At 36.3% G+C, this 16,668-nt stretch overlaps 1 protein-coding gene across 1 annotated transcript in view; it reads right to left on the bottom strand.

Moving 5' to 3' along the window:
- Positions 1–16,668, bottom strand: part of UBR5 (ubiquitin protein ligase E3 component n-recognin 5) — a 140,901-nt gene that overhangs the window by 80,499 nt on the left and 43,734 nt on the right. Inside the window, 4 exon segments of the mRNA XM_036830478.1 lie at positions 5,001–5,212; positions 7,000–7,149; positions 7,731–7,890; positions 8,089–8,278. Of these exon segments, the coding sequence (XP_036686373.1) occupies positions 5,001–5,212; positions 7,000–7,149; positions 7,731–7,890; positions 8,089–8,278 (712 nt within the window).

Genomic DNA, 16,668 nt, shown 5'->3' with positions numbered 1-16,668 from the left:
CTCCGCAACAAGAGAGGCCGCGATAGTGAGAGGCCCGCGCACCGCGACGAAGAGTGGCCCCCACTTGCTGCAACTAGAGAAAGCCCTCGCACAGAAACGAGGACCCAACACAGTCAAAAATAAATAATAAATAAATAATAAATAAAAATTAAAAAAAAAAAAAAAAAATTGGTCTTATTATTCCTAAATTTCTCCCCACAAACCTTTAAATTTTCCTACTATCAGCAAACACTAGTTTTCCCATTAAGTACCAATTCTAACTGCAATGTGCTGTGTATTATGGCTGAAATGGATGTTATACAACTACAGGTTACATGGCACAGTTTGGTCAACTGTCCTTATTCACACTTCACTTCTCCTTACCTATCTAGGTTTCCATTTTCTCCTTATGCCTGGCTTCTCTTCCTCTTCATGACCTCTTCTCCTTTTGCTCTTACTTCATTATTAAAGTACATTTGTGACACACCTAGCCAACTTTTAACAGATACTTCCTGGAAGCTTCCATATGTCGATTTAAAAAAAAAAAAAGACCTTCCTCACCCAACTTCCACTTCTAGAACCTTGAAGGCGAAGCAGAGTGACCAACAAGTGTGATCAACTGGTCCCAACAGTGATGCTGCTTCAAATAATTTAAGGAGCCAAATGTCATGGGACTACTTCCTCTCAACACCATTCAAAGAAACTTGAGAATAACATACAACTCTACAATTCAAAAGGCTGGTGGAGAATAAATTTTCTTATTTTCCCTAAACTATACAAAAATAGATCCAGAACAGTAAGGGATATGACTGTAAATTAACAATACTGACTTGCTGAATCAGTTTCGTCTCTTCATCGCCCACCACACAACTTTCGTCAAATTCTTCTCTGGGAGCTTACTGGAAATAAAGGATGTGTGCATTTTCTAATTTGAAAGGGTTTGTTTTGTTACAGGGCACAAAGCAGAAGTTTTTATGTTCAACTTCAGCAGATTTACTTAGCATGGATTTCCGTGTAAGTTTTCTCTGCCCTTTCCCTTCAGCATTTACTACTTAGCTCTTACCTTTGCATTCTTACTTTTAACAGCCCTTGTTACTATTGTAGCTGCATTTTTTATTCTCTTATCAGTCACTTTAGATTCTTGTTGGAAGTAGGTTGGTATAAGTATCAATAATATATAATTATCTATCTATCTGTATATATATAGTTACAATGTAAATGTGGACATTCAGCAACACAGAACTAAATTTCTAATCTGAGAAAAGTAAATTCCAAAAATGACTGAGAAGCGGAAATGGAGCCACGTTAGATAATTGCCTAATTGAAAGACTGCACCTTCCCAGCAAAGTAACTCTTAGTAATCACTCTGGCCTCCTGTGATTCCCCAAAGCCTCTTATACCTAATTCCATTATGGTACTTACACCAAAGTATTAACATCATTGTTCTGCCTTTCTACAAAACTCTCACCCTAACACCTGAACAAAAGGCCTAACACACAATATGCATTTAATCAAGGCTACTCAATTACTGACTCGATGACCCTCACCTCTGTCTTCATGGAGCTTTCAACAGCTCTACAATTATTAATTATGCTTTTTTTTTTTTTAAAGATGCTGAAAAGTTAATGAGGGGAAAAAACTTTATGCTTTTTTTCTTTCTTTCTCTTTACCTTTTGACCCCTTCACCCATTTTCCCCACTCCCCACCTCTGGCAACTTCCAGTCTGTTCTCTGTATCTATGAGCTTGGTTCTCTTTTTGGTGGGTTTTTTTTTTTTTAGGATTCTACATTTAAGTGAGAGCGTATGGTATCTGTCTTTCTCCGACTAATTTCATTTAGCATAATGCCCTCAAGGGACATCCATATTGTCGAAAACAGGAAAGATTTCATTCTTTTTTTTATGGCTGCATAATACTGGCACGCGTGCATGTGTGCGTGTGTGTCCCCATCCATTGATGGATGCTTAGGTTGCTTCCATATCTTGGCTATTGTAAACAATGCTGCAATGGACATGGGGGTACATGTATTTCGAGTTAGTGTTTTCATTTTCTTCAGATAAATACCCAGAAGTGGAAATGCTAAATCATACAGTAGTTCTGTTTTTAATTTTTTAAAGAACCTCCCTACTGTTTTCCATAGTGGCTGAACCAATGTACATTCCCACCAACAGTGCACAAGGGTTCCCAATTATGCTTTTATACTAGTTTTGACATTTAAATCAAAAAAAATAATTTATGGAAATAAAGTTTAAGGTTACCTCAAATATTTTCAGTTTAAGATTATACTGTAAAGGCTTAAAGAGAACATTCATTCCACCATTAAAGGAGCTTTATTAGCCTAGAAAATGGTGAAATTTTGAAGAAGTAGCTGTTCCTCTAAATAGGTGGTGGGAAAGTCAAGATTATTCCAGATAATTTAACAATGGAATTTCTCAGGTACTCTAACAAAAGGAAGAATGAAAAATACCATGGATACTAACCGAACTTACAATTTATAAATACTGGATTAGGTCATTTCTGAAATTAAGCTGGGACACCCTCTTCCCACCCCCCCCCACCCCACCAAAAAACAAAGAAAAAAAAAAAAAAAAAGAGAGAGAGAGAGAACAAAAGAGACAGAGAGAGAGACTACTTCCAAACAGTGCGTGCTGACGCCCTGTACCTCCCTGCTCTCTCCACCTACCTCTCCATCTCCTGTCAAGCTTTTGCCCCCCAAACCCTCTTCTCCTCCTCAGGGGTCACCACCCCCAATTCTGCAGGACTAATAAGGCCCCACATAGTGCCTGTTTCCTTCATGTGGAATGTATCCTATGCCCCTGTATGATCATTTTGCACACTGTTCTAAAAGCAAGGCCCTTTAACAACTCTCTGCATTCTCTTTCCGACTGTAGCATTCAGCCTTGCAAACAATCATCTAATGGTTTGTTGATAACTGGGATAATGCTTAACAGCTTAATTAGGTTTATGCTGTTTTCTTTCCCTGAACTGAAATTTTTGATGTCTAAATTTCAATCACAAGCTAATAAAAAGTAGTTCTTCAGTGACATTTTAAATTAGGTTTTTCTTTAATAGGAAAAAAAGGTATAGGTAGGATATACTTTGTTGCACACACTGCTATTTCTCCTTCATTCAATGTCTAAACAAACCAAGGAAATAACACACTAAGTAAGTAAGGCCTGTACAGTGTCAAGATTTTATGATGCACTTAGCACCTGTCTCTGAAAACAAGCTATACCCAAAACCATGCCTATCAGTAAAGGCCAACAAAGACCGGCTAACTCTAACAGAGGGTACGCTGGCCAGGGAAAAAGCTTGCTAAACTCATACTGTTCAAAACACTTTCAGATGTGTGACAAAGAAGCCTACACTAATATGTATGCAATGGCACTATTAAAACAAGATTAATGAGTCCTCTATTACTTCCTGCCAATATGACATAGACACAGCTCTAGCATGATCAAGGCAAGAGAAACAGGAAACAAAGAACAATGTAGGGAAAAAAAAAAGAAATGAAAAAGAAAAAGCCCAGTGGTTTAAATCACCTCCTACCATATGAAGTAAAAGTAGAAATTGGAACATTTCTAGTTTTATGGAAATAAGTAAGAGAATGCAATTCAGGGAAAGTCTGTCAGCTGCCAAAGAAAACAGAATAACCTTTTGCTTACAAAGAGGCTGATTGAAATTCATGTTCCTTCTTGCATTCAAGCTTTCCACATGAGCTGAATACAGAGGAAAATAAATGAACTACATCAAGATTCACAATAACTATGAAAAATAAACAAATTCAGAACACTAAATAATATTTTTCCTGTAATATCCCAAATTCAACTTCAAAGAAAGAAAAGAAATCTATGTCAGAATCTCCGTATCTGCTAGAGATAACCTTCAAGTTCTTATCTTCTTTTACTTCTACTTTAGAAAATTTCTTATCCAACTGGCTCTGGAAATAAGAAACAGGACTCCAAAAAACACGTGAAAAACCCATGGCTTCCTACAGGAGCCTTTGAAGATAAATTACCAATCACTTAAGACAGTGAAACCTACACACCATCAATAGACTATGTCTATATGGGAAAAGAATCTAAAGAAGAGTGGATATATGTATTTGTATAACAGATTCACTTTGCTGTACACCTGAAACTAACACAACATTGTAAATCAATTACACCCCAATAAAAATAAAAATAAAAGTAAAACAAAAGGATGTGTCGACTCTGTTTCACTTGTAGCAGTGATGGATTTTTACAGATTCAAATCAACTTAAATCCTGCATGCTTTCTAGAAGCTAGTCATTGTACTACTCCTCAGGATGCAGAGCATAATTCTCCCAGTCCATTCCTGTTCAGCCTGCTTTGTCTCCCACAGCTTTTAGAGCAAAGGGCCTGTCAGAATTCACTGCCATCAAACGGGAAAGCTAACTAATCAAAGAAACACAGATCCCTAATCTTGCCCTGACGTGCATGCTTGTAACAATGACCAGAAACCTGCCCTGCAGAAAATGGGGTACTCTTGACAGTACAAAACAAATTCCTATCAAGAAATATACCATTAGTTACTGGTGTAATTACCACCAGAAAAGAAATCCTGAAACAGAATGCTGATGTATTATCTGGAACTACCATCCTTATTTCTCTGATTTACTTCATCAAGTAGAAAAAGAAATAGCACCACTGAACACATCTCCTTAAAATGACTCCTGTACTGTCAAATAAAGATGATCTACTTATATTTTAAAACAAAACAAAAATATCACTTTATGTCTGCATTTTATTTTTATTTTTTATTTTCTGGCCGCGCCATGCAGCATGAGGGATCTTAGTTCCCTGACCACGGATCGAACCCAGGACCCCTGCAGTGGAAGCACGGAGTCCTAACCACTGGACCGCCAGGGAATTCCTATGTCTGCATTTTAAATGACAGTACGAAAATCTGAAATAAAACAGAAACCTTTTTGGGGGGGTGGGGGGGAGTGCCAGGAACTCAGTTAAAATGGAAAGGGTGGGTGGGGATTCTTTTCAAATACCTTATCAGGCCACCACTGCAAATCTTCTCCTAGAGACACTGGACTTTGAACAGGTGTATTCTTCTTATCCAAGTTTGGCTCTCCTTCCTTGCTGGTAGAGCCCCTTTCATTATCAAATGAGGCTCCATCAAGCCACCTTCGTTCACGTAAACGTAAAACGGATTCACGTTCACGCAACAGCTCAGAGTCTCTCTCTAAGGGAAGAAGGAGAACTGGTATGCAATTGGGTCACACCAGTGGGATAAAAGTAAGCCACTCTCTAGTAAAGACCCTTCAGGATGCAACTAACAGCAGTTTATCCACTCACAAGAATTTAATGTAAATGTATATCTAATAAGCTTGACATGCAACATTCAAAACATTAACTCTTTCAAGTGAATGTATGAAAATTATAAACTAGCATTTTTAAGCACTATGTAGGGGCAGACTTTTCTGAATTCCAACTATATGCTTTTAGAGCGGAACTGCTTTATTTTAAACTGGATTTTGGATTTTTTAAATGGAGTTTTAAATTTTTGGCTTGCATTAAAAATGTTTACCATAACTTTTAAATATATTAGAAAATATTCATAAATTAAAATTTTAACACGTTAGATAAACCAAAAAAGAGTATTTGTTAGAGAGTCTACACATACAGATTAAAAAAAAAAAAACAAATCTTGAAAAGGGTAAAATAAAAATCCATTAACATTAACTATAAAACTTCTGATAATCCAAGCCCTTGTTTAGAGTAATTTTATAGGCTGGATTTTTATGGAATAGTCTTAAAATTTTTGAGAAACTAGACAGAATTTTTTTTTCTTTTGAGAATCTTTATAGAAAGATTACTTTACAAAAATGCTTCCCCTGAAACTGGCCTACAAACTTTTTAAAACCAGTTTTTTTCAGCTTGCTCACATATTACTTTTTTAAAATAGGCAACCAAAATAAACTTTCCAAGACTTGGATAGTAAGGATTGAAAACGATATTAAGTTGAACCATATAAAACTGCCATCCATGCAGATCTAACATGGTCAAGTACCACCAATTTCATATGGTTCAAAGTAAAACAGATGCCCACATAGAATGACCTAAGGAAAAGCAAAAGGGAGAAGTTTAGAAGGAGTTTTATTTGTGTTAGATATTGAATATCTGAAATGCAATACTTGATGCATTTAAGGCAGTAAAATATGCACTTATTTTTAAAAAATTTTTAAGCTGTTACATAATAGGTTCAGTACACTAAAAGATCATCATAAGTCTGTTATTTTAAAACTGCTTTCAAGTACTAGGTATTTGCAGTAAGGTCTTAATATAAAACAGCATCCTTTCCAGTTTACTAATGATAAGTAAATAATATATCTGATTCTTGCCTGTTATTTCAATCAAGCAGTTTTACATTCTAGAAAGTAAAAATACTGACTTACAAAAGTTAAAATGCAAGCTAAATCCATATCAACATACACAGAGAAAGGTTTATATTTGTATGATTTCAAAACCTTCTTTCTGAACTCTACTGTGTACTATACCTTTTCAAGATTTCAAACTTCTGAAAATATCATTTTAGTACGATAAGCATTTCTATATATTTATTATTGAACAATCTCATTCTAATAAGTTTTTTCATATTTCACTCTTCCATCTAACCAGAGTTTAAAATGAACAAAATAATCACTTTATTTTAATCAAATAAACTAAAGAGACTTGTTATCTGAATGCTGCATGTCACCGTAAAGCAGAATTCTGCTTTTACTTCAGAATCCATATTCCTAATTTAAAAATACAGTTAGGTAAGTTGTAACCCTTTACATATATGCTACTATGTACATAAGATCATCTCTAAAGTTCTACTGTGGCTCTTCAAAATCAAAAGTAACTATTTTAATGCCAAAGCATCCAAAAACACTAACAAGTAATGATTTCGTCTACTGTAATATTAAAAGTTCACATACAATGAATTCTACCACTATCTCTCCATACAGTCAGCCAATAATCACAAAGAAATAAATGCAAAATTACCTCGAGATGAGCCTAGCCTGGAAAGTGACGAACGACGAAAAGAAGGGTAACCAAAATAGCTAATGTCTTCAGAAAACATGGCATCTGCATCAATAATGACACTTGGGTGGGCAGAATGAATGTCAGCATCAAGAAGAGACATAAGATCCTCTATAAATAGAAACAAATATAAATGAAACAGATATAGAGAAAAAAATCTGCAGACCATTGAAAAGTCCCTGAAAATTAAAACATTAAAATCAGGGACTGACTACTGACATAACCTGAGAAGAAAAGCAGTAACTACCTAGGAAATAAAGTTAACGTTATTAACATAGATTTTAAGAAATATCAATTGCATGATTGTTGCTTGGGCTAACTACTAAATTACCACAAGAAAACAAGATCACTATTTAAGATTCTTGTGACATCACAGAAAGTCAAAATCTAACTGCAGTTCAGTTATTCCATATTCAGCAATAAGGGCATCAAAATTCCAGAGTCATCTGTCAGCCAGTGATAAAGACATGCACATACATCCATGTCTTTACTAGGACCAAACACAAGTCCACTGAGCAAAAACATTTTCCCTTAAAGAGAATGTTACCATCAAATCAAACACTACAGTGAGAAATATCTACCACCTTGGAAAGAACAGTCAGAAAATCTATTGCACTTTAAAATTCCATTCCCCAGTCAAAAAAAAATCTCTCCCTTCAGAGATGAGAAAACCATGATGGTGATCCACCAACCTCCAGGCAAATAAGATTCACTGGCTGTATCATCCCCATCATCTCCATCTTCATCATCCCGGCTAAGTAAATTATTTACAGCAAGGTTTACATCAAGATTTGTTCGCTGAAGTTCTCGAATAATGACACTTCTGGATTTGCCTTGTAAAACGACTTGGGCCTGAAATAAAAAAATAAAGAAGAGTGCTATGCTAAGTATCTTTTTCATAACTTCTTTATTAAAATCAGCTTTCTAGGATCAATACAGAAAACCAGTATTTCACAATTCATGATATAAATCATGACCACAGCCCGCTATATTTAGTTAAACCTCACCCTGTCCTGCTGTCTTACGTTAAGTGTTCTACAAGATCCATACCTGTGAAATCAGCTCCTCTGGAATCACAGATGCTGGAATAACTGGCTGGGGTTGACTGCCCAAAAGCCCAGACCCTCGATCCCGTCCCGTCCGAATTACTCGAGTCTGTCGGCGAGAATCTCGAGCTCCAGCTGACGACCTACCAGAGGATCCTCCTCCACTTCCACCCACTCCAGAACTCCAGCGACTTCTAAATATTGGAGAATTTAAAGAAACAGCACTTTAAACAATCATTCAGAAAGATCGCTTTGGGTCTCATTTTCATTATCTTAGAATATGATAAAGCTATTTTTCTAATTGACGTAATATGCTATAGTAGTATTTTGACAGAATAGAACTGAACTTTAAAATAACACTTCCAATTTTTTTAAATGCTGAAGTATAAACTCACTTTTTAGAAAGATATATAGCACACTTTTGCATCTTTTAAAACAATTTTTAAAAGAACCACATACCAAGCATTTCTAGTCACAGCTCTAAAGTGAGTTACAGAATACATCTCACCTTTGCGTGAAAGACCTATCAGACATAACTACTAACAGTCTGCAGCACAAAAAGTAAAATTCAGAGTTTAAAGTTTAAAGACACAAATAAATGGAAAGACACCTGTGCCCATGGGTTGGAAGATTTAATATTGTTAAGATGTCCATATTGCTCAAAGCAATCTACAGATTCATTAAAATCCCTATCAAAATCCCAATGGATTTTGTCCCTCAAAGGACACAATCAACAGAGTAAGGAAGCAACCTATAGAATGGAAGAAAATATTTGCAAATTGTATATCTAATGAGAGGTTAATAGCCAGAATATATAAAGAGCTCCAACACTCAACAACAAAAAAAATCAAATAACCTGATTAAAAAATGGGAAAGAATGCGAATAGACATTTCTCCAAAGATAATACACAAATGGCCAAGTAAGCATATGAAAAGATGTTCAACATCACTAATCATGAGAGAAATGCAAATCAAAACCACAATCACCTATCACCTCACACCCATCAGAATGGCTACCATGAAAAAAAAAAGAGAGAAAATGACAAGTGTTGGCAAGGATGTATAGAAACTGTAACCCTAGTGCACTGTAGGCAGGACTGTAAAATAGTGCAGTGCTATGAAAAACAGTATGATGTTTCCTAAAAAATTAAAAATAGAACCACTATATATGACTCAGCAGTTATAATTCTAGGTATATATCCAAAAGAATTGAAAACAGAGTCTCGAAGAGGTATTTGCATACCCATGTTCATAGCAGCACTATGCGTAAGAGCTGCGTGGTAAAACGTTGATTCATCTCAATTAATGTCTCGATTTGATCGCTATCAACGTCAACTGGTCTGCTCAACCGTGGAGCACCATCATCCAGAGAGAAATCTCCAGCACGGAACTTCGCAAACCACTTTTGACACGTTCGATCAGTCACAGCACCTTCCCCATACACTGCACAATTTTTTTTGGTGTTTGTGTTTTTTACCTTTCTTGAAATAATAAAGCATAATATGCCGAAAATGTTGTTTTTCTTCCATCTTCAATATTAAAATGGCTACACAAAAATTCACCAATTTTGATAAGTTTTTTTAAATGCACGCTGATATGACAGCTGTCACAATACAATCTAACAAAACTGTTTCAAATGAAGTTAAAGACAACTAAGCGCCACTAGAGCCATCTTACGGGAAAACCGAACGAACCTTTTGGCCAACCCAATACAACACAGATGAACCTTGAAGATATTATGCTAAGTGAAATAAGCCAATCACAAGAAGACAAATACTGTATGATTACAAATATAAAAGGTACCTAAAGTAGTCAAATTCATAGAAACAGAAAGTAGAATGGTGGCTGTCAGATGGTAGGGAGAGGGGTAAAGGGAGCTGTTTATTGGATATAAAGTTTCAGTTTTACAAGACGAAAAAGTTATAATAGAGATTTCTTTCACAAATATAAATATACTTAATACTACTGAGATGTACAGTTATAACCGTAAAGATAGTAAATTTTATGTTATGTGTTTTTAAACATGATTTTAAAAATATAAAGTCACGTGTTATCAAAGAAAGCAGTATTCTACAAAACAGACAAGTTTTCTTTTCAACTTATATGCTTTGTGACAATTACGCAACAGAAAATAATATAGGATCAATGAAACATACAAACAGATATTCAAATCAAACATTAAATCAGCACTTCTACTTCATGGTTTCCTGTAAATTTTCAAAATTAAGTCAGGTGGAACCACTCTTTTGGAAGTTTTTAACAGTCAAAAGCTAAATATATTATTTCAACTTGAAAACAGGAGGAACCACAATAAAGAGTCTTAAAAAGATATAATTAGAGTAACTATATGTCCCAGTTTGCCTGACATAATGCCAGAGTAAGCCTATACTGTCTGAGCCTATTATTAATTTCACTCCAAAATGCCCCTATTTGGACATTATATGGTCAAAATAAATATAAGTAATGACTCAATATTTCTACCAGAAAATGCATATGACTTTCCCCCTAGGCAAATAATGCTGGAAACCTGATCAGATATATTATCCAAGTACACATCTATTCCTGGCAGACCTTACAGGTATCACAAACTCAAATCTCCATGAGAGGTAGATAGGTTACTTATTTCTAAGTAAAATCAAGATGACAGGGAAGAGTGGAGAATACCTGCATATCCAGAACATTCGAATTCTTTAAGCCAATTTGCAATCTCTGCTACACAAACCCTCACCTGAGGTTAGTTGAAAGACAAAGGTCAAAATATCTCTGGCTTGCCCATTCATTAACCTGACCGTTACCATGGAGAATACCACGTTTGTTTTCCCACTCGCACCCGCAGTGCAGGATTTCTTCTATCAGTATCCAAACAATCTACCAGCCGACCAGCCTCAACTGCTCCTGAACATTCCTCTAACCAGCTTGCTATCCAGAGAAAGGGCAATGTGTTAGACTAAGTATACATTAATAGAGGTTTATTAGTGGTCACAAAAGACAGTACTGGAATCCCTTTTATCTATAATTACAGCGAGTTATATAATTTTCAATACTAAACTCAAAAATAATGGAACCAGTTTCTTCTATCCATACTTTGCTCATCAAATTAATCCTACAATTTGACCCCATCATACAATACTCAAGGTACACAAAGTGACTCCAGTCAACTGAGAAAATCACACTGAGTATGGAATTAATCCACAGCTTGCAACCTTAAAGCCCATGGGTCAAGTCTGGTCCATATACTTGATTGGCTGGTTAAAAAAATGTACAGCATCAAAAACAAGAAAAGTCTGAGAAACTGTCACAGTCAAGAGGCGCCTAAGGAAAAATGATGACTAATTGTACTGTGGTATCCTGCATGAGATACTGGAACAGAAAAAAGGACCTTAATGAAAAAATAAGGGAATGTGAACAACCTATGGCCTTCAGTTGATGATAACGTATCAATATACATTAATTATAAAAAAATGTACCATTCTAATGTTACATGTTAATAGTGAAAACTGGGTATGGAGTGTACAAGAATTGTCAGTACTATCTTTGTAACTTTTCTGTAATCTAAAGCTGTTCAAAAATACCAAGTTTGTTTTAAAGAATATGCACATGCATAGAGACACACACACAAACACACTAGATTGGTATGTGTGTGCCTGTGTATACATGTATATTTATTTCCATGGAAATATTAACACGTTCCAACATTTAAGTCGGGAGATTTCACATAGAAATCCAGATTTGTAGCTTTTCTTAAGATAAAAGGGGAGGGGGATAATGCAAGTTTGCATTTGGCAACAAGGGCCCTGCTGTATTGTATTTCTCCTATGGTAACATCAGCTGATCAGTTGCCTCCTTTAAAAATGGGGCATCCACTTACTTTGTCGAAGCCCTACAACCTACTATCTTACCACCTTTTTTGACTGGGGCCAGCTTCAGCTGTTTACAATTACAATGGCCTGCTTGGCTTTTACCTTTCAAACCCTGTACTATTAGCTCAAATTAAACTCCAAAGGAAATATGGTAGCTCAAACCAATGAAAAGCAGCTTATACCTATCATCTATTATGGCCAGTGATAACAAACAACGGAATAAAGAGACTTTTGATACTAATATTTCCATTTTAAACATCCCATTAAACATAAACTCTTTTTTAAAAAATATTTATTTATTTATTTTTGGCTATGTTGGGTCTTCGTTGCTGCACGCGGGCTTTCTCTAGTTGCGGTGAGCGGGGGGTTACTCTTCGTTGTGGTGTGCGGGCTTCTCATTGCGGTGGCTTCTCTTGTTGTGGAGCACGGGCTCCAGGCGCTTGGGCTTCAGTAGTCGTGGCACTGAATCATTAGATCACTCACTTCAGCAGTCCGGCTTAGTTGCTCCGCGGCATGTGGGATCTCCCCGGACCAGGGATCGAACCCGTGTCCCCTGCATTGGCAGGCGGATTCTTAACCACTGCGCCACCAGGGAAGTCCAACACAAACTCTCTTTTTTTCTCCAAATAAAGTTGGTGTTCTTGCCCTTAACCTGGTCTGAAATAAGTTTAACAAAAATATCCAGGAGATTTTTAAAATATCTCCCAGCATAAATTTCAGTAATTATGAACGGGGAAAAGACAGCAGCTAGAAATCCTTAGTACGTAAACCTGCCAATTTAGTGAAAACACCAAAGGGAAAAGTATTCAAAGTCCCAGAAATTTTGACTGCTATGTATTCCTAAGAATGATCAGTTATAATAAATGATCAATTCTCAATTATCCATGCTGATGGAAAAGAAAAACAGTACCAGTCATCCCAAAATCTTTCAAATGCAGCTCTCAAATACAGAGACCACTTGCTCCCTAATTCACAACACTTCTCTGAACCCAAAGGGAGCAAGCCAGGACTCCGAAGGTAAGGGGTTGGGGACCAAGGTCTGTGGGGATAGTCTCTTTCACATATGACTGCATTTGGTAAATTTGCAGATAAAAATCCCCTCTGGGGACTCAAGATTTGTCTGTTCTAGATTCTCTATTACATACAGTAAATTGCAAGCTTCTTTAAAAGTTTATTGTAATCAATACAAATAGGGGGGAAAAAACTATACAACTCAAAAAAATTTTTTTATGAAGGATAATCTTTTTGACTCTAAAGTTTCTTAATTTACAGAATAACGGATCACAATTTCACCATCAACAAACTGAGAAAAATTTCAGAGAGGCCAAGAGAAACAATCAGCCTTTAATAAGTGCTTACATTTTGTGGACATCTGCAAGACCAAATAAAGGTAAACATATGGCTTAGCCAATGGGACACTGTGACATTTTTCAAAATTGCAATTCAGAAACCCAATGCTAAAGAAAGCTTACACAGAGTCTGCTGTAGGGGGTGGGGGGAGGGGGGAGGGAGACAGAAATACATGATTCAAACAGGAGTGCAAGCCAGGGTGAGTAAGGGGGACTCAAATTTTAATGATTCTCTCTGCACTTTAAAGTCTTAAAGTTAGCCCCAACCTTCTTTGGAGTAGGTCTACTGAGGTTTTATTCAAGCTCAAATGTACTACTTTATTATTGTATTTGTTGCATATGTTATTAGCAAAGTCATAAAATTCCACTACTCTCAGTCATTCTGTCATGCAGTCTATTATAATTGGTTATACCCAAGTTTTATTTATAAAGAGAAGAGGATTTAAATCTAGGACAATTTGAGCGACATAAACAGCAATGGATTATAAACCATAAAATAAAACAAATATACAAGACCATAATGATATAAATAACTCAACAGAAACAGACATAAGTGGGCAAAGAGGGAAAGTTCTTCCTTACAGTCGAATTTCAGTAATGAGTACAAAAGAAATAATGAAAAAAGTTTTTAAAAATCACTACTTGGGGAGTTCCCTGGTGGTCCAGCAGTTAGGATTCAGCGCTTTCACTGCCATGGCCTGGGTTCAATCCCTGGTCAGGGAGCTGAGATCCCACAAGCCACGCAGCATGGCCAAAAACAAAACAAAAAAATCACTACTTGGCCAACACCACAGTAACAACTAAAGCAAAAAATCATCAATGGATGGTAAAATTAATGAGCAAAAGTACGATGGAAAACAGGATATTTACATAGTCATGAAGTATCTCTCCACAAAATACATACAAATTACAAAGGGGAAAACAGTAACTTTATAGTTGAGAAGCCTGGCAAACACCACCTTAACTAAGTGATCAGAGGTATAACCATCACCAGGGATGAGACATGTCAGTATCATGTGTCTCCTGATACGATGCACTGAGAAGGGCACATCATCACTTCTGTGGTATTCCTGCCAGAAATGCATGACCTGCAATACCAATCAAAATCCCAGCAAGTTTTTTTGTGGGTATCAACAAACTGATTCTAAAATTTATAGGGAGAGGCAAAAGACCTAGAATAGCCAACACAATACTGAAGAAGAACAAAGTTCTTTTGACTAACTGACACTACCCAACTTCAAGACTTAACTGTAAAGCGACAGTAATCAAGACAGCGTGCTACTGGAGAAAAAAAAATGGACAAATAGATCAGCGGAATAGTAAAAAGAGTCCAGAAATAGACCCCCATAGAGTCAACTGATCTTTGACAAAGGAGCAAAGGCAATACAAAGAAGCAAAGACGGCTGATTCAACAAATGGTGCTGGAACAACTGGACATCCACATGGAAAAAAAGACACAGACCTTCACAAAAATTAACTGAATACTGATCACCGACCTAAATGTAAAATGCAAAACTATGAAACTCCTAGAAGATAACACAGAAGAAAATTTGTACGACCTTGGGTTTGGCAATGACTTTTTAGATATGATACCAAAGGCACAATGAAAGAAATAACTGATAAGCTGGACTTCATTAAAATGAAAAACTTTGGCTCTGTAAAAGACACTGTCAAGATAATGAAAAGACAAGCCACAGAATGGGAGAAAATATCTGCGGGCGACATATCTGATGAAGAAGGCTTCTCCAAAATATACAAACAACCTGATGGAAAAATGGGCCAAAGACCTTAAAAGGCACCTCACCAGAAAAGATCTACAGTTGGTAAATAAGCATATAAAACGATACTTCACGTCATATGTCATCAGGCAAATGCAAATTTAAAAAAACAAGATACCACTACACACCTATTAGAATGACCAAAATCCAGAACAATGACAACACCAAAGGGTGGTAAGGATATGGGGCAACAAAAACTCTCACTCACTGCTGGTGGGAATGCAAAATGGTGCAGCCACTTTAGAAAACAGCTCAGCAGTTTCCTACAAAACTAAACATATTCTTAACCATATGATCCAGCAATCGTGTTCCTTGGTATGTAACCCAAAAGAGTTGAAAACTTACGTCCACACAAAAACCAGGACACAGCTTTATTCATAATTGCCAAAACCTGGAAGCAACCAAGACGTCCTTCAGCAGGTGAATGTGTAAATAAACTGTGGTACATCTACACAATGAAATATTATTCAGCACTAAAAAGAAATGCGTTATCAAGCCATGAAAAGACATGGAGGAACCTTAAATGCATACTATTGTACTAAGTGAAAGAAGTCAAGCTGGAAAGGCTACATACTGTATGAATCCAACTATGTGACATTCTGGAAAAGACAAAACTATGAAGATGGTAAAAAGATCAGTGGATTTTTAGGACAGTGAAACTATTTGATATGATACTATAATGGAAGATGCATGTCATTATAAACGTATCCAAACCCACAGAACATACAACACCTAGAGTGAACTTTAATGGAAACTATGGACTGTGGGTGATGATGTGTCAATGTAGGTTCATCAATTGTAACAAATGGACCACTCTGGCGGGGGGCGGTATTGATAACAAGGGAGGCTGTACATGTGTGGGGACAGGGAGCATATGTAAAATCCCTGAACCACCTTCTCATTTTTGCTGTGAACCTGAAAACTGCTCTTAAAAAATAAAGACTTTTAAAAAAATGCATCACCTGGGTTTAATCATGAGGAAATAACAGACAATTTCAAACATTCCACAAAATAACCAGTCAGTTTTCAAACTCATCAGGGTCTAGAAAGATAAAGATTGAGAAACTGTCCCAGATTGGAGGAAACTACAGAAGCATGACAATAAATGCAACATGGGATCCTGGATTGAATTCTGGAGCAAAGAAATGGTACACATGGGACAGGTGGTGAAATCTTTATAAACTCTGTAGATTAAGCACTGATCAGTGTTAATTTCCTGGTTTTGATAACTGGACTATGGTTATGTAAAATGTTAAGATTTGGGGAAGTTGGGTGACATTTTGCAACTTCTTAAAGTCAGATTATTTCAAAATGAAATGTTAAATTTAAAAATAAATAAAGAATACAGGATTAGGAACAAATGCCACTACATAAATGTATAAACTAAGTAAGGGATCAGCAAACTTTTCCTGTAAAGAGCAGAAGAGTAAATCACTTATTTATTAGGCTTTGTAGGCTAATCAGTCTTAGTCATGACAACTCATTTCTACCATCTTAGCACAAAAGCAACCACAGAGAGTAAATAAAACATCAAGCATGGCCCTATCTCAGTAAAAACAGGAGGTGCCGGATTTAGCCTGTAGGCTGTAATTTGACA

Source organism: Balaenoptera musculus, chromosome 17, assembly GCF_009873245.2.
Source record: "Balaenoptera musculus isolate JJ_BM4_2016_0621 chromosome 17, mBalMus1.pri.v3, whole genome shotgun sequence".
Lineage (NCBI taxonomy): Eukaryota > Metazoa > Chordata > Mammalia > Artiodactyla > Balaenopteridae > Balaenoptera > Balaenoptera musculus.
The sequence above is the reverse complement of the archived record's forward strand: the minus strand, read 5'-3'. Positions and strand labels throughout refer to the sequence as shown.